The following is an 18,192-nucleotide window of genomic DNA, read 5'->3' as shown; positions in this document are numbered from 1 at the left end:
TGACCTACTATGTGATAGCCAAGGGACAGGTCATTCTCCACAGATGAGTGAAGAGTGGGGACTGATTTTCACATGAACTCTGGTGCCCCATATTTGACCAGGTCCCCTGCATGAGGAGGCCCGCTGGCACTCAGGGAAAGGATAGCAGGCTACCAAGAAGAGACTTGATACCCTATGATCATATACAGGGGGAGGAGGTCCCCGTCAGTCACAGTCATAGGGGAGGGGAATAGGGTAAAGGTGGGGGGGGGGAGAGGAATGGGAGGACAGAAGGGATGGGATAACAATTGAGATGTAATATGAATGAATTAATAAATAAATAAATTTTTTTAAAAAAGAAAGAGAAGGAATAAACAGATGGAATGAAATGCATACAGCCTAAAGGCCCCCAACACATCAATATAACAGAGTCAATTACCACAGTCATCAACAGACTGACAGGAGGACCCATGGCCACTCGCCTGGGCAGTAGAGGCACATGCAGAATAATTATAGAGTGACAGTATAAGACCCCTCTGTGAGGAAGACAGCAAAACCTCCCAGAAAAAGAAAATGCCCAGGGAGTGTCGCTGTCAGCTTAGCCAATCACACTGTTTTCCTCTACTGCTGGCATGCACATTTCACCTCCAAAACTGGCACATGCTTTGAGAAATTGAACTGCAGAAGGACATGTTTCTCCCATTCTTTTTCTTCATGTTTATCTTAAACAAACAAACAAACAAACAAACAAACAAACCAAACAAAGAACAGCCCTCATTTTTTTTTTCAGTTGCTCTAAATTGAAGACCCCTACATTCTAACTCAGTGGGATGTATACTTGCCCTGCCTGGCTGAAACACGCTGGTGAGTTTGTGTGATTATTTGACTTAGTGGAGCAGTCCGATCCTCTTTAACTACATCATGCTTACAAGACACCAGCAAAAATGACACCAACAAAACTACCCTGAAGTTCGAGGTCTGCTGAATCCTCCCCTGAGCCAGAGGGCAGCCTGATGTCTACCAGTCTCAGGATGGCCAGGGTGTGCCTTACCCCCTCACCCAGCCCTGCCCTAGCAGCTACTTGCTCTTAAAACGCTTATGTAAATTTCCTTCGCTCAAACCTTCCTTACAAGCTCCTTTGCTTTTCCATTGTTCATCCCACCAAGGGCAGCCATCTCCATTATGGTACCTTGTATGTGAAAAACCAAGCTCTCACTCTCTCGCTAGGGCGTGTATTTTGAACTTTGCATCAGCTTTCCTTGCTTCTTCTGTGGAACCCATGGAAGGAACCACAGGCTCTTTCCTGAACATAATGACTAGACAGCTGTTAAGTTCACCCTCAACGTTTCCTGTAAGGAGAGTTTAAGGAGGGAAGTGGACGCGATTGAAGAACCACCCGGATCAGTAACAGAGATGAAAGAGGTAGACCAGGGCCCCTTGGCTGTTGTAACGTGAACAATCTACATTTCAAATAGTTACTGACTGGCCAGTGGGACCAGGTTTGAAAATGATGTCCCTTATCTTCCTTTTTAAAAATAACTTACCGCGCGCGCGCGCGCACGCGTGTGTGTGTGTGTGTGTGTGTGTGTGTGTGTGTGTGTGTGTGTGTGAGAGAGAGAGAATCCTGGTATATATTTACATATTAAAATATATTTATACTTAGAAATGTATAATATACATATAATGTATATGATTCATATATACATATATAATGTATATCTATATATATTTACTGATTCCCTAAACATTAATTTTTGTTCATATGTGTTTCTAACTTTTTTACTTTAAATAATATCTTAAGAGCTCTCTAATAGGCCTAAGCATAGCAATCATGGAGCCAGTAAGTCTTGCCCTCTCCTCTCCTTTCTTTCTCTTGCTAAACCTTTAGATTAGTCCCTTATGCTAGTCACCAAGGTCTGTTCCCTCATTTAGCCACTTCCTTGTGACTGACTAAACCTCTAAGGTTTAACTACCAGAACACATAGGCCCAGCAATCAGAGCTCATTACTTGGCTTCGCTGTCTGGCTAACATGCGTAACCAGGACTCATCAACTCCTCTTTTCTCTCCTTAAAAACTCCTCCTGCAGAAACATATGCTGTCAAGAAGGCACCACTCCCTGTTGTTCCGCCGGTGTAATAAATTTCCGTTGTACTGAGAATTTGGTGTCTAGGTTTGTTATGTGCTGACTCTGAGGCCCATTTCACTATGAATGGAACCAACTTCCAAGAGTTCTCTAAGACTAAAGAAAACTCGGTCTCTGATGCGGAACATAAACTTATGTGAGCTAACAGTGAAGGGATTCAGTTATGTGTTGATTTTCCTCAAAGTATTTTCTTATCTGGTGTGTTTCTTTTAAATATAAGTTGTACCAAATTGAACCTAACACTTATCCCCTTGTCCTGAGAGCTGGGCATGGTAAACTTAAGCTTAAAATCACAATGCTTATGAGCTGGTCTGGGTTACACTTGGAAATCCTGTCTCAAAACAGAAAGTTAAATAGTAATTCCATAAACGATATGAAAGGTGGCAAAGAAAAACTTGCTCTTGAGTTCCTACAATAAGTATTGGTATTGGTAACCCCAAACAAGAATCGCAAACTGAGAGTCAATTGTGAATCTAACGTGTTGCTGACGGTAACTTCTAGTCTCATGTCATATTAGATGACTTCCTTTTCCTATCTAGCTCACTCCTTTATTGCCAGATTTACAGGCAGGACATTGTTACCACACCAACTCCCATACGTGATGGAAATCTGAGAGGAAGGTGAGTTTTTGGAGCAAATTGGCTCTGGAGTGTGGAAGGGCTGGCAGGCGTTTATAAAGATGATCTCTTAAATAATATCTAGCCAGTTTTCTTGAAAAATGAAAAAAAGGAGGAGGGAATGGGATGAAGAACAGAAGGAAGAGGAGGAGGAGGAAGAGGAGGAGGAGGAAACAAATGGAACTAGAAATCATTATGTCATGAAAATAACCCTGACTCAGAGAGACAGTGCTCAGTGTTTTCTCTCCTTGTGCACTCTATATTTTAGTTTTTATGTACATGTGTGTATATGTGAGGGGAGTATGCCAAAGCCCTGGAAATGGGACCATAGAGGGGGAACTTGAAGGAGGACAAGAAGGTGACAAAATACATGCGTTGTGAAAAGAGAAGATGGGGGATGCGGAGGGCAGGGGGGAGGGTGGGGGAGGGGACCAGTAGGAGGGAATTAGGGGCACAGAAGAGGAAGAAGGAAAGGCTAAAGAACTAAGAATGAATGAAGGTGGCATAATGAAGCCCATTACTTCGTATGCTAATTAAAAGCAAATACAAAGTCTTGTTTCGTTTTGTTTTGTCTTTTCAAAAAGGAAGGTCTGTAAGGCTGAACACCCTCCCCCCAGCTGTTTTTGCTTGGAGGACGCCTCCACAGTTTCTAAGCACTTAAAAGGCAGTGGCACACCCGCTGCTCCTCAGAGGTTTTCTTTGGGCACCCCTTTTCCACAGGGAGCTAGTGTTTGCACCCCCTCCTTCAAAAGACCTCCTGTGAGATACAGGTTTGATCCTTGATCCCAGGAGTCTGGCTCTTGGGAGATTTGTCGCTTGTGAAGCAAACAGCATTTGTTTGTTTGTGGGAAGAAAGGGAGGGTTTTACTGAAGACCCTTTAAAAGTTTTTAATCTGTGGCCATTTTGTTCAAAAGTAGGGAGATGAGCTCCATATTTCATGAAAATGCTGATAAGAAACACAGAAGCAATAGCAATAATCTGTGTCTTGGTGCACCAAATACAAAGCACCAGATATCTTGCTTTACATAGGAAACATGAATCCCTTCCTTGTGCCACCTTGCCAGGCATCTTACTGGGCCTACCTTCTGGACATGGGGACTGAGGGCCACAGCCAGTTAGCAAACGTCTCGACAGCCACATGTAATAAAACATCGGATGCAGTTCTGTCAGACACTGAACCCTTGCTGCAAGCAACTCCATTAAACTCCTATTGCGGTATCAGTTGAATTAACCTATTTAGCCTTGAGTCAGGCGTTATTAAATGTTGCATTATGTTATCAGAAATAGAAATCATTTGCGGAGTTTATAGAGTCACAGAACATTAGAAGCCGAAGAAACTCTTAAGTGTAATCTAATTTCAAGTTTGTTATTATAGAGACAAGAAAATTATTTTGAAGAGGGTTAGGTAATTTCTTCAAGGTCAAGCTGGCTGGCTAATAGCTCAGCCAAGACAAAAGAACCTGGTTCTCTGATGATGTCCCTACTCTAGTGGCCCTTGCCTCCACCCACGGCTACAGAGGAAGATGAGCCTGGCAGGCTGAGGAAGAGCACTCATGCTACAGAGCTGTGAGAAACCCAGTGACATCAAGTTCAGATTCTCCCTTCGATACTGTCTCCTCCCAAATTACACTCTTTCCTGTGTGGTTTTTTTTTTTTTTAACCATTATTCCTGTAGAGGTAATTAGGTGTAGAATTCATCCCAAAACTTTAATCAAGATTAAAAAAAAAAAAAACCCAAAATAGGTGCATTGTATTGCCAAGCGTCTAGCCATAGATATTTTCCTCCTGAGTCTGTAGCATCTTTGCAGCCCACTGGTATAAGTTGGATAAAACTAAATGGAGCAAACAGAATTTCCACATTTTACATTGGTGAATTTAGCGACTAGAATATATTTGGCCATATGCAGAGTCTCTTCTCTTTATATTCCATCACATTCTCTTTATATTGCACTACAGAATGCAACCCTCTCTCCTCTCCACAGTCATGTTTTTTTCACAGCCCGGTATTTTTCATAACTCCTCGTGTTAGTTACTTTATGTGCGGGTGAGACGACAGCGCATGACAAAAGCAATTTAACAAAGGAAGTTCTATTTTAGCTCACTGTTTGAGGATATGGCTAGTGTGGGAGGGAAGTCAAAGGGGTGGGACTTTGAGGTGATTGGTCACTGTATCACAGTCAGAAAGCATAGAGAAATGAAAGCTGATACTAGGCTTGCTTGCTCTTTTCTATGCAATCCAGATCTCCAACCAGTAGAAATGTATCCTGTCATTTAGAGTGGGTCTTCTGGTCTCAGTTACTCTAATCTAGAAATTGCCTCACTGATATGCTTAGAGGTTTGCTCCTAAAGGATTTTAGGTTCTGTTATATTGATGATCAATATTAATGATTTCACTTCTATATGTACTACATTATTCTAGGAGCTATAGGAATAAAGGAAAAAGGCTATATGGCTATTATTGCATCTGCCTAGATTATTTTGCCCTCGGGTCTTTATTTATTTATTTATTTTAATTTTTATATGTGTGAATGCCATCTGTGCAGTGGATCCCCTGGACCTGGAGTTACAGAGTGTTACGGGTGCTCAGAAGGAAATCTGATTCCTCTGCAAAGGAAGTGTGTTCATCTAACCTCTGAGCCATCTCTCTACCCCCTGGACCTAGGTCATTAGAGGGCCAGCCCCCTCTTATCTTCTTAGAGTCACCTCTCTTTGTCATCACCGGGTGAGTCTTGATGACTTCCAACTTCATCCATCACCAATTTCCTAGTGAACCTCTAGCCTATCAGCTGCTTGTAGGGATATGAAGGCGTGTGGCATAGATTCCTTGTAGTGATACGAAGGCATGTGGCATAGATTACTGTGTGACACGCCATTGCTTTCATTCAGTCACTGCTTGCTTATTTTCTCTCCTCTCTAGAGCACAAAGCTCCAGAGCAGTAGATTTTTCTTCTGCGTTGTTCATCACACACGCAACACCTAGACCAATGTCTAAACAGAGAGAAGCTACTGTAGAAATAAATGGCTAAACCTAAAACCCATTCTTAGGAACCAATCAATCAAGCTGCAAAAGTGAAGCTTAAATATTTGTAGAGACTGAAAATAACCCAGAATACCACTGTGATGGGTGATCTTGACTGTCAATTTGAAGGCATCAGAAATAAATAACTGAACTACCAGGAATGCCTGTGAGGAGTCATCTGGGTTAGGTTAACCGGGGTAGAAAGGCCTGCCTAAGTACATGCGATAACATTCCATTAGCTGGAGGCCATAATAAGAGAATGCCTTGTGCACCAGCACTGATCCCTCCTCTGCTTCCTGACCATGGACACAACGAGATTGACTACTTCCTGCCTGCCCCTGCCCCTGCACCTCCACTGCCATGGCACTCATACCATCTGAAATGCGGAGCCAAAATAAACGCTTCCTGAAGCTGCCTTTGCAGTCACAGCATGAGGTCAGTAACTAATACAACAAGTCAATGACAAGGCTGAATAACAAATATGTTGCTTTTCTACTGTCGGATCTCAACACCAGGGTTATCCTAGCAACCAAAATACTGTCTGGGTTAAGATATGAAATTATTTGACAAGCTGTGGTAACCAGAGGGGCAAAGATGACCATCTTGTCTTAAATATAGTTTGTAGCAATCTAGATATAGCTTGCTTGAGATAGTTGGCAAGATAGTGTTGCCTAGAGTACAAAGCTAAGCACCTTTAATCCTGACTGATGTGTATTTCAGATTCTCTTCAGTGTCCAAGTGCTTAAGACAGTCCACTGTTGCATGCCAGCTGCTTCTGCACACAAGCTTAATAATGAATGGCCATGTCTTCAGCTGAGCTTAGTTCTTCAGCCTGTACCACTCCTTTGCAGAAAGGACACCAGGAGAGAACCCTGCATGGTACCAGTGCTGAAGTTTGCTGCTTAAAACGGTGAGAGAACATTCTGCCTGTTGATCTTTGAGAAAGTATACACAATGTGTTCCTGGGATGAACAGCTTTGGTGTCATCTGGAAGCGGGCTGGAATGCAGCATCTGAGGCCCCACCTAGGCTAACTTAGTCATTTTCCATTTGAAAGAGATCCTATGCAATGTACATGCACATAAAATTCTGAGAATCATTGCTGGGGTTGGGGAATTCCTGGCACCCAATACCCTGATGAAAAATAATTCCTCAACAAGCTACCCAAATCCAGAAAATTAAAAGAGAATGGCAGAGCATCCACCATGCACCCAGCATGTCTGGACATCTCTCCTTAGTGGGCTCATCTTAGATCAATTTCCTGACTTTGGTGATTTCCTGATCTTACCTTGAACCCTTTTTGTAATGTGTACTTGATTGGTAACATGCAAGAAGCCATTTTCAGTATATGTCATGTGTGTGTATGTGTGTGTGTGTGTGTGTGTGTGTGTGTATGTGTGTGTGTGTGTGTACACACATATGTGTGTTTGGGGACCAGACAACAACTTTGGGTGTTATCCCTGAGGTTTCATTTTCCTGTCTTATGAGATGAATGAACGCACCAGGTCAGTTGGGTTAGTTTCCCGGCAAGTTCTAGAGCTCTTTTGTGCATCCTCTTCAGCACTGAGAATATCAGCATGTACTGTCATGCCCAGCTCTTTTTCCTCTTCTATATTTTTAATGTAGGTTCTAGGGACTGAACTCTGGTCCTCGTGTTTGTTTGAAAGTGCTGTGCCAATTCAACTCTCCCATCCTTACAGTCATTCTTTCTCGGCCTGACTTGCTACCCATTAGTCTTGTAACTACATACAAATCACCAAAGCTCTGTGGGGATTTTCTTTCTATAAATGGGGGAGGGCAGGACTTAAGTGATCTGTCTGCTAGAAAATTAAATGAGCAAAGCTACATTGTGTGTATAGCAGGTTATCCGGCTGAGAACAGCATTCAAAACAGTCATTATTGGGAAATAGTCTTCTTATTGATACCCTCCCTCAGCTTACAGATTCCGTTTACTCTGGGATCATTTTATCAGAACCTAGGGAGCCAAAGCCTCAAACTAGATGTTCGCACATATGTTTAGGAAAGCTTAGAGGGTCTTTCAGAGGCCCTGCCTATGGCACAGCCATGCTTAGATCTGGTAGCTCCTTCTGCAAATCTGTAGACGTCACAGAACAGCATAATTCTCCTGGTCCCTTCTTAGATTACTGCAGGCTTTTACATGAAGCAGACCCTTAGCAAATGTTTGCTGAATGACTAAATGAATCATTTAGAGAAAATAGCCATATGCTGTAATTGCTTTGCTACTTGAGGGCTAACTTTGTTGTTGCAAATATACACAGAAAGAGCCTTTGGAGATGGTTTGCAACCTAAGGGTCATAAAACAAAACATTACAGAAAATTTAATGACTACTTTTCATCGGATTTCTGTAAGCTTGTGTCTTTAACTTGGTCACATTTTCAAGGCATGCATTGCAATCTGGGACGTTAGCCTGAAAACCACACTAGTGTAAAATATATGAGACCAGATTTCAGCTGACCAGCACTCAGCCTGGCATCTGAAGGCTAACCCCTGGTGCAGTGGCTGCTCTTGTGACAGCTGGAGCAGGGATCTGTTTACTACCCCGGGAAAGGGACTGGCCAAATCTGTCCAAGACCAAGGCCACACAACAGCAAAGCAGAGAAACGTGAAAAATCTGATCCTGAGTGGAGGAGATACAGTGCCACAGAGGTGAATTCCTACCTTCTTTGCCTTAATCTGACCACTGATGGCATAGAATTGGAGATCATAAGATGGGACAAACTCTCAACCAAATTTCAGAGGAAAACAAAGGCGTCCTGCTCAGCTTTCCCCATGGGAAGGAGGCAACTGTATTGATAGCAGTGTGCATTCTGCACTAGCATTATGGACTAAAAATTATGGACTATGCAATAAAGACTAAGCATTATGGACTATGGATTATGGACTATGCATTACAGACTAGCATTATGGACTAGCATTATGGACTAACAGTCAAAGCAGAAAGAAAACCTTGCTTATTGCAATTCATCAGCCTAGATGCCCCAGCTGATATGCAGCAAAAAACACTGGTCAGGAAGACAAAATGGCCAAAGGTGGCATCTCAAGTAACAATGCAAGTCATATTGGAAAAGGAGGGAAGAAAGAAAGGAACCAGCTCTGGGTTGAAGCATTAACAAATAAAAGAAAGACAGGAGCTGTGCTGGGTGAGTGAGTAGGGGATTAAGACTTATTTGAGGGAGGACAACTGGGTTTTGATCACTCTTCTGAGATCCACAGATCTATAGCTTTATACTGTTTCTTCTGAAGTGAGGGAAGGCAAACTGCTCATTCTTTTCCCAATCTGTGGGTGCTAATTGTACACCAGACCCTCTCTTGGGGATAAAGACTTAGAAACTAATAAAATGTGGTCATGATGCTTTGTATTTCTTCCCAGACTTCTGGCCAGAGTTCAGGGATTTGTTTTTTCTTTTCCTTTTTTCTTTCTTTTCATTGGAAGAGGGGTTGCTAAATGTTTTTCATTCAAAATCTCACATAATCCAGGCTAGCTATAAACTTGCTGGGTAGCTGAGGATAACCTTCAACCTTTAATCCTCCTGTGTCTACTTCCCAAAAGCTGAGACGACAACCAAGCCGAAGCTGAGCTGTGTGTAGAAACATTTTGCTTTTGGAGGTTAACTTTTATCAGGTTTTCAAGATAACATAAAAATTTCAGAAAATATGCTTTAGTTTTCTAAAAGTGTTTATTATAGAAAAGGTATATATTTTTGTAGGAAATGAAATATAAACATTCCCACAATAAAAAAAAAACCTCTATTATACTTATCACTAATCAATCTTGGAGCAAACAGCTAGACAATGTGCTCTTCTATATAAATGAAGTGATTTTGAGATCACATTATATATATATATATATATATATATATATATATATATATATATATATATATATATATAAAATTACTTAATGTGTATATTTGTGTGTGTAGGCATAAGTTACTGTGTAATTCAAATGCTGATTTCTGCACCCCCATATCTGGTTGAATCCTTGTTCTGAGAATCTCCTGTCTCAGTGTGGTGTAAACAATGCTCCCGATTGTTCCCTGATGTCCCAATAAAGCAACTCACAGCCAATCACTGAGCAGAAAGAGAATAGGGCTAGACTTCCTGAGAGCAAGGAGAGAAGGAGTTAGAAGAGGAAGTAAGGGATTCAGCCCCTCACAGAGGTCCAGGAGAGAGGAGAAAGATTCAATGGGAGCAGAATAGCCATAAAGTGCAAGTATCTTAGGGATTTTGGCAAAGAGGAAGCCAGATTAGCTTAGAGGGTTAAGAATAAAGTAATAACTGCTCAGTTATTGTGTTGTGATGCTTGTTTAGCAAATAATATGATAGAGTCTCAATTATTTGAGTGATAGTGGGTTAAGAGAGAAACTGAGAAACAAACACAATTATATAAAATTAACTGTAACATGTGTGAATTTATATATACATATACATATACATATGTCCATCTCTATATGGATCTATATATAGATAGGAATATAGTTATACAGAGAGAAAAGAATTAAAAGACTTTGTATGTATATTTATGTATATGTGTATTTGGATACAAACATCACATACATATGTATAAGACTAGATCCTAATTTAACTCTTCTACAATTTTTTTCATATATTTATAAATAGTGAAGAACAGAATCTCCAGATGTCTAGAGAATAAACTAGTAGTGATCTGATAGTAAACTCTCTTCTTGCCTCTGGTGAGTAGATTACCAGGAAACAAGATTTGGGTGGTGGGATTTGTTTCTTGTTTTATGTACCTTGAATATTTTAAACAAATACACTTAAAATTCAAAATAGAAATAGAAATACAGTTAATGCTGCCAAGGCCATCATTTTTGGGAGACAGTCCTACGCGGAAATGAAAACACAGGGGAATGTGAAGAATGTTGCGACAAGCCTACGAAGCACGAGAGAAGCAGGAAACACACAGTGAGATCTGCGCTTGGAGTCAGGAAGGCCCTGTGGAAGTGCTGTTGCTCTAGTTAGTTCTTGCAGAGTGGAATGGAGATCCAGGATGGTGGGCAAGCTTGGGTAGATGGATAGCCCCAGGCTTAAAGGCTCAGAAGTCCAAAGAGCTTCAGTGCCAAAGCAGGATCCTAGAGAGCCCTTGTTCTCTCTTCCAGACGCCAGCCCTGCAGGCTTCGGCCCACTGAGCCTGGATCTGCACTCCTGCTCTCCAGAACTAGAAGACTGTGTGTCTACGTTAAGACTTCAGTCCTGCGTAATTTGTTACAGCAGCCACAGGAAACTGATACAGGGAGTAAAGCTGCACTTCTCATGCTGAGACAGCAGGATCGGGTGAGCATACGGTTTCAAGCTGAGGAGCAATGCCATTAAACTGCATTTTAAAAAGGTAACAGATGGTGAGGTTTAGAATGCAGTGAAATAGCAGGAAACAGAATCGAAGGAGTTACAGGAAGAAATCATTTAACGGTGTTGTTATTGATGCAAGAATAACTGTACAGATTTACGGGCACAGCATGACGTGTTGACTGATGGATATTATGTACATGCAAGATGTTATGTTTGATGTAATAATCAAAGTACGGTGATTAGTATAGCCATCACCTAAAATGTTGATCCCTTATTCATGAAGAATACACTAAAATGTTCACTAATAGCTATTTAGAATATGATAGCATTACATTTAATTATATTCACCCAACTGTGCAGCACAAATCTGGACTTAACTCCTGCTATCTATCACAGCACGCCATGTACCATCCTATAGCTCTCTCCCCTCCCCCTTTACTCTCTTGAATCTGAATCGATAGCAGTTGATATTGTAATTTTAGCCTTGAAAAATGCAAAATAGGAGACCTGTGATGAGAAAACATGTAGGTGGTGAGGAGGTCAAAACTCCATAGTGGTTGATTGCAAAGGATGAAAAGCACCAAGACACTGTCAATGTTGTGCCATACACAGGATCAGAATCTAGTGGCTGCAGGGAAACCAGGTGTTGATCACTCCTGCTCTGGAAGGAAAGGGAAGATCCAGATGAAAGATGAAAAGGGGCTGGAGAGACGACTCAGTGCTTGAGAGCATTTGTTGCACTTTCCGAAGACTAGGATCAGTTCTTGGCATCCAAATTGGGTGTCTCACAACCACTAGTCAGCTCCAGCTTCAGAGGAGCTGATGCCTTCGCTCGGTCTCTATAGGCATTGTCACACTTACAGACATACACACACACACACACACACACACACACACACACACACACACACACACACACCACACAAATACATACCACATCACACAGACCACACACACACACCCCACACAAATACACACCACACACACATGCACTGAGAGAAAGAGAGAGAGAGAGAGAGAGAGAGAGAGAGAGAGAGAGAGAGAGAGAGAGAGAGAGAGAAATAAATCTTCCAAAAAAGGAAAGATTTGCATCCTTATTATAGATGCAAATGGTTTCTTTAAAGGACTCAGGGCAAAGGGGATGAAATAAAGATTAAGAACATAGGATGAGAACACGAACAGAACAGCAGTAGGACCATCAGTGAAAAGAAGATTTTTAAGGAGTGCCATGATGATAGAAAAGTCTATAGATAGATGGATGGAGTGGTCATAGAATAAATGCTAGTGACACTCTGATTAAAAGGTCCTTGATTTCCTCCTCTCGTGCTGTTAAAAAGCAATTGGAAGAGTGAAATGAAGTCAATGAAAGGAAGCAGAGAAATGACACAAAAACTCTTAGGAAATTTACTGAGAATAGGTTTAAAGTAAACAGTCATAAAAAAGGGCTCACATTTTTGAGAAGATGAGTTTTCAAAGATTCGGCATTGGGAAAGAGAAAATCTGGCTGCTTAAGAGGCTGTGAAGATTTAAAAAGGACACAACTAATGAGCAAGGGGTGAGGAGAGAGAAGACGGTTGGGAGCCAAGACACAGGCAGAGACCTGGGTCTGAGGTAGAAGAACTTCCCGTTCTCGGTCCTCAAGGGCAAAGAATGGTGAAAGAAGAAAACCACTAACTCTACAGATTTATATACAGGGACAAAGGCTATTGGGAAATTCTATTTGTCATTGTGCTCTTTTGTGAAAAAGAAAGTGAAAGCGATCAAGTCTAATCTTAGATGTAAGAAAAGGAAGTGTATTTTTCCCACAGGTTTCCACAATTTTCATGTAAAGATATTTAATCCAAATGCTAGGCTACACAATAGTATCATGAAAAGTTAAAACAAAATAAAACCAAAAAACTATTGAATGGAAAGCTGCCCTCTAACAATCTGGCTGAAAGCAAGCATCTCTGAGTTTTCATCAGCCATGTAACTAATGCTGCATGCCTGCAATGGTGCCCACATAAAAGCCCAAAACAGAAGGCTGCCCGAAACCTTAACAACAATAGCAACAAATGATCGTGTTTTAGAGTGAAGGGAGACCAGTGTCCAACAGGACAAACAACGGCACAGATGAATCCTGTAGCTTACAGAGAAGTCTCAAGAATGGGTGTACACCAGGGTAAAGATGGACAGTGCTCACTGGTGACTGCTTACAAGCCGGGCATAACTGAAGCAAATTGAAATGATTGGACACATTTTAAAAGGTAAGGGGCAAGCAAGAAGTTACATAAACCGTATTCTGAGAAGACAAGGCAACAGCTGGGCCCTGAGTGGCAAGAGCGGTTTCCCATGAAGAGAAGCAACGCACCATGCCAAGGCTAGGACACATTTCCTTACTAGGCTCAGTATTTATTTTTAAGGACACTGCCGTGCTGTGCCTGGAGAGAAGCAACATGTAAAGGCAGGAGCTTGGCAAAAGAGCAGATGCTCATTTCCCAGAAATCCGGCCTTGTGATTCAGTCCCTGGCTTCGGGAATGGAGACTTGAGACAGTTTTGCTATCTGGAACTGATCTTATCTATGCTGGCTTTGTACTATGCTGTTCTCTTGGCAAATTGGAATCAGAGCATTGCTCACATTCCAAAGTTTGAGAAGTCCAAGGTTGCATCTTTGGTGGACTCTGGCTTGGGGGATCATTCCTACAGTAGCAGGTAGCCCAGAGATTAATCTTTTGGTGCTGGGGCAAAGATGCCACCCAGAAAAGAAGCCATAACACGTCTGCATCCTGCTGAGCAAGGAACACAGGGCTTGGTATGGAGCTCACAGAAACAAGGACTCTCAAGCCAAAGCCGTAATTGTCCTTTTGGTGGAACTGAAAGAAGAGGATCCCTAGTCTCAATGGAAGTTTTGATCCATGAGTGTTAAGGTGTTCAGTTCCTTGCGTTTCATGTATCAGTTTAAGACATCCCCATTAGCAGCTTGTACATCCATAAGTAGCTCTCACCAGAATACCATGCAGATCAGCTCAGGGGAAGTCCAAGAATGGCAATGCTAAATCGGTCTCGATATGATTATAAATACTTAGGACAGCACCACTACCATACACCAAAGTGACTTCTGAAGACTTGAGAGTTTTCAGGATATTATACTTATTTAGACTGGCCATTCACTCGCTGTTCAGAGAGTGGGCACAAGGGTAGGCGTTTAATACTGTCATCCACTAAGACATTCCTTCAAAACACAAATCAATAGGGAAAATGGAAAATAAACCTAAGCACTGTGCAAGATGGAATGAGAAGGGGCTTAGGATGTCATTCCTATGAGGGTTAAGAGGCAATATGTTGGGGTCAGTGTGGGTAAAGGACTGGAACATTCTCCTTCTTTCCTCCTGTTCCACTGCAGTGGAATAGATGGTGGCTGTCACATTAGTGGATACTGTGTAGTAATTATCACAGTGAACATATAGTTATCATTCCATTCTTCTCTGTATAATATTCTCCTTTTGAGATTTGATATTAGCAAACTGACTAAGAAAATCTGAAGATAAGCGCACAGAATTGAGGGCAATCTGAAAAGCCTTTTTCCCATGGAGCCGTTATGCCTGGCCACACAGATTGTATGTGGGCAGATAGGACTTTTGCCGCTGAGCAGGCCACTCACCTTTACTGATGTCTTCATACTCCAGCCAGAGTCGCCGCTGGACTTGCTTGTTTGGGTACCATATGGAACAGGATTCCTCAAAGCCATAAACAGCTTCCTGGATGTAATGGTTACCAAACTGATCCAACAAGGCCACAAAATCTGCACGAGATGTAGCCCCATCCAAGGAGTGGAGAGCATTGCTGAAGGCTATGGGAGAACATCACCCAAGAGTAAATAAGGATGGGAACTCACCTGTTGGGGTTATATGGATTCCTAGGCAACTTGGTCCCATATGTGACTGTGTGAGCTAAAGTGACGTTTGAGAGCTAAGTAGGAATAATATTATGCATTTCTGTTTAACTGAAATAAATATTTCTGTTCCTAAATAGGTATCTTTTCAAGTATGTTGGTTGCTTTGTTAATTTTATGCAAGTTAAGCAGAGGAGTGCAAATTCTGACTCCTGAAACCATTAAGTAAATGGTTTTGTGTCCCCTAAAACTGCAGTTCATGACATTAAATCAATTTAGCTGGTTCAATTAATAGCATTTTAAAAATAGAAAGAGAGTAGCACAGTCTAAAATAGAAACATAAATACTAGCAGGGAACATTTCACATCACAAGATGAAGTATTGTTTTATGATATATGTGTTGTGTGAGTGTGGGTGTGTGAAGCACAAGGTCATACAATATATATATAATTATAAATTATATATAATATATAAATATATAATATATATGGGTAGAGACCATGATGACTAATACTGATTGTCAACCTGACAGAATCTAGAATCACTTAGGTTAATGAGCTTCTGAGCATGTCTATGAAGGAGTTTCTAGATTAGGGTAGTTGAGGTGTGTCCAGGTTGGTTTTGTAAGCCTGACACACACCTGGACATAAAGAAGAAGAAGGAGAAGAGGAGTAGAAAGAGGAGGAGGAGGAGGAGGAGGAGGAGGAGGAGTATTGAGAAAATGCCTCCATTAGATTTGACTATAAGCAAGTCTGTTGGGAATTTTCTTTATTGGTGATTGATGTGGGATAACCTAACCCATTGAGGGCAGTGTTAAGCTTTGGTAGGTGGGCTTAAGTTGTTTAAGAAAACAGTTTGAGAAAGCCATCAAGGAGCAAGCAAATAAGCAGCATTCCTCCATGGCTTATGCTTCAGTTCCTGCCTGGAGTTCCTGCTTCAGCTTCCTCCCGTGATGGACTGTTACTTGGGAAGTATAAGATAAAACAAACCCTTTCCTCCTGAAGTTGCTTTTGGGCATGGTGTTTTGTCACAGCAATAGAAAAATAAGTGACACAGGTGGGAAGATATACCCTAACACTAGCTCTGCGTTGTACCACTCCATGGGCTGGGGTGCTGGGCAGAATACAAAAGGAAAGCGAGTTGAACACCAGCATTCATCTCTCTCTGCTTCCTACATGCAGACACGTGTGACCAGGTGCCTCCTTATCCTGCCTCCATGCTTTCTCTACCGTGATGGTGAGGCAAAACAAACCTTTCCTTAAGTGAACTGTGCCAGGTGTTTCTGTCATAACAATGAGTAAACTAAGGAATACAGGGACCAAAAAAGCTTGTAAAATATTTTGACTAAGAAATGGGTAATGAAAAGATAACAGAAGCCGGGCACAGTGTCTCACGCCTATGATCCCAGGATTCAGGAGGCAGAAACAGGTGGATCTCTGTGAGTTTGAGGCCAGCCTGGTTGACAAAGTGAGTCCAGGACAGCCAAGGATACACAGAGAAACCCTGTTTCAGAAAAAAGGAAAGATAATGGAAGAAAAGAGGTAAGAAAGGAAAAACTGCTTATATTCTATTTTATATATGTCAATGGAACAAAGCTTATATTTTATTTTAGGAAAACCAAAGGCCAGCCTGGTCTACAAAGCACATCCAGGACAACTAAGGCTCCACAGAAAAATCCCTGTCTCAAAAAAAGCAAAACAAAACAAGGTGTATAAGACACACCTTGTAACTTAATCTGTGCCTAGAAAGAGAATCACATTCTATCCATTTGCTCAGAAGAGTCAATCTGAGCGCATCGGTTGCTTGCCTCACAGAGTGTCTATGCATTAACCTGCTTCTGAGCTTCATGGTCCCTTTGGAATGAAATTCCCAGACCTGGGGGAAGGCGGAGGGAAGGCGTGCTCTAGTGCTCACCCTGAGAGACAGCTGCTTGGTTGAGTTTGATGTGGTACATTACAGACCGAACCTTCCAGTGTTGCCGCACCGGGTAGCCAGACACTTCACTGAAGTTCACCATCCCTGGGGACAGAGGAGACGAAAGGTCAGTGTGTGAGGCTGATTCACAAGTCCCGAGTTGAAAGGCACGACCCAGCTCAATTAAGCTAAGGATGTAACGGTGAGAAAATTATAAAGTGCTCTTTGATGAAGAGACTTTCTAGAAGCATAGTTGTAACAACCATCTTCTATTGAACTCTTGCTCTCTGCTGGGCATTTTGCGAAGCACTTTGCATATGCTAAGCCTTTTGCTCCTTGTCCTATAGGTGTTAGCATCTGCACCTGCCAAATGAAGACTCTGTGATGCTGAGAGGGTTCCTATCTAAAGTACCCAGGACACTAGGTTAAGCCAGGGTGAGCTCCCAGAAGGGCCTGGACCTAGGATCAGAGTCCTTATTCATTCTATTGTATTATCTAAACAATAAATTTAAATTCAACACTAGGTGTACCATGATGCCAGATTCTTAGTCTCTAAAAAAATATTTGCAGTAATTGACTCAATTCACGTATCTGTAACATTGATTTTTCTGTCTCGTTTAACTGATTTATATTTGGTATTTACACTTTAATTATTCTGAGGCTGATAATGCTTACTTCTCCTTTACCAGAAGGGATAGTGTCAGGGTAACTAAGTCATTAAAGGGTAGTGACAGCCAAATATCGAGAGTCATCTATGTGCCAGGCAATACATTTAAGGAGCACCTTTCCCTATGAGAAAATACGGGCTCTCAGACACTAAGTCTGTTGCCCAAGGTCCTCTCAACATGTGTCTCCTCTGAGACTTTACACATGCTATCAATGATACTCTTTCCTTAAGAGCTGGGAGACAAAATTCCTCAATTTGAATTCTAACCTTTACCATAAATTTAAAATGCTATAGAAACAAAATAATTAGGCCTCAGGAAATAAAATAATGTCTTCTTAAGTTTATATTTTAAAAAACAATTTTAGCTTCATTTCTGTGCCTGACATTTGTTATATAGATGCCACATGTGTGCTTATGTGTGTGCATATATGTACACATATACAAATACATACAGCAAGTGTATACACACTATGCATGACATATAGAAAGTATGTGCACAAATATGGCAGTGAAATAGCCATACGCTTCCTCAAACTAAATCAACCAACTTAATAGCAAGACTGAATGAAAAGTGGGCAGGATTAATTAGCTGCTTGTCAACTCTGATCAAATTAGGTGAGTAATTACCAAATTTCCAATTTTGTGTGA

The 18,192-nt window shown here is 41.5% G+C and overlaps 1 protein-coding gene across 2 annotated transcripts in view; it reads right to left on the bottom strand.

Moving 5' to 3' along the window:
• Astn1 (astrotactin 1) overlaps positions 1-18,192 on the bottom strand; it is a 307,273-nt gene that overhangs the window by 53,628 nt on the left and 235,453 nt on the right. For both annotated transcript variants that reach the window (XM_051147649.1, XM_051147650.1), the window contains exons 15-16: positions 16,878-16,982; positions 14,733-14,921 (exon numbers count right to left, since the gene is read on the bottom strand). In XM_051147649.1, coding sequence (XP_051003606.1) covers positions 14,733-14,921; positions 16,878-16,982 — 294 coding nt within the window. The remainder of the gene's footprint in view (positions 1-14,732; positions 14,922-16,877; positions 16,983-18,192) is intronic.

Source organism: Acomys russatus, chromosome 6 (assembly GCF_903995435.1).
Source record: "Acomys russatus chromosome 6, mAcoRus1.1, whole genome shotgun sequence".
NCBI lineage: Eukaryota > Metazoa > Chordata > Mammalia > Rodentia > Muridae > Acomys > Acomys russatus.
Note: the sequence above shows the minus strand (reverse complement) of the source record. Positions and strands in the feature narration are given on the sequence as shown.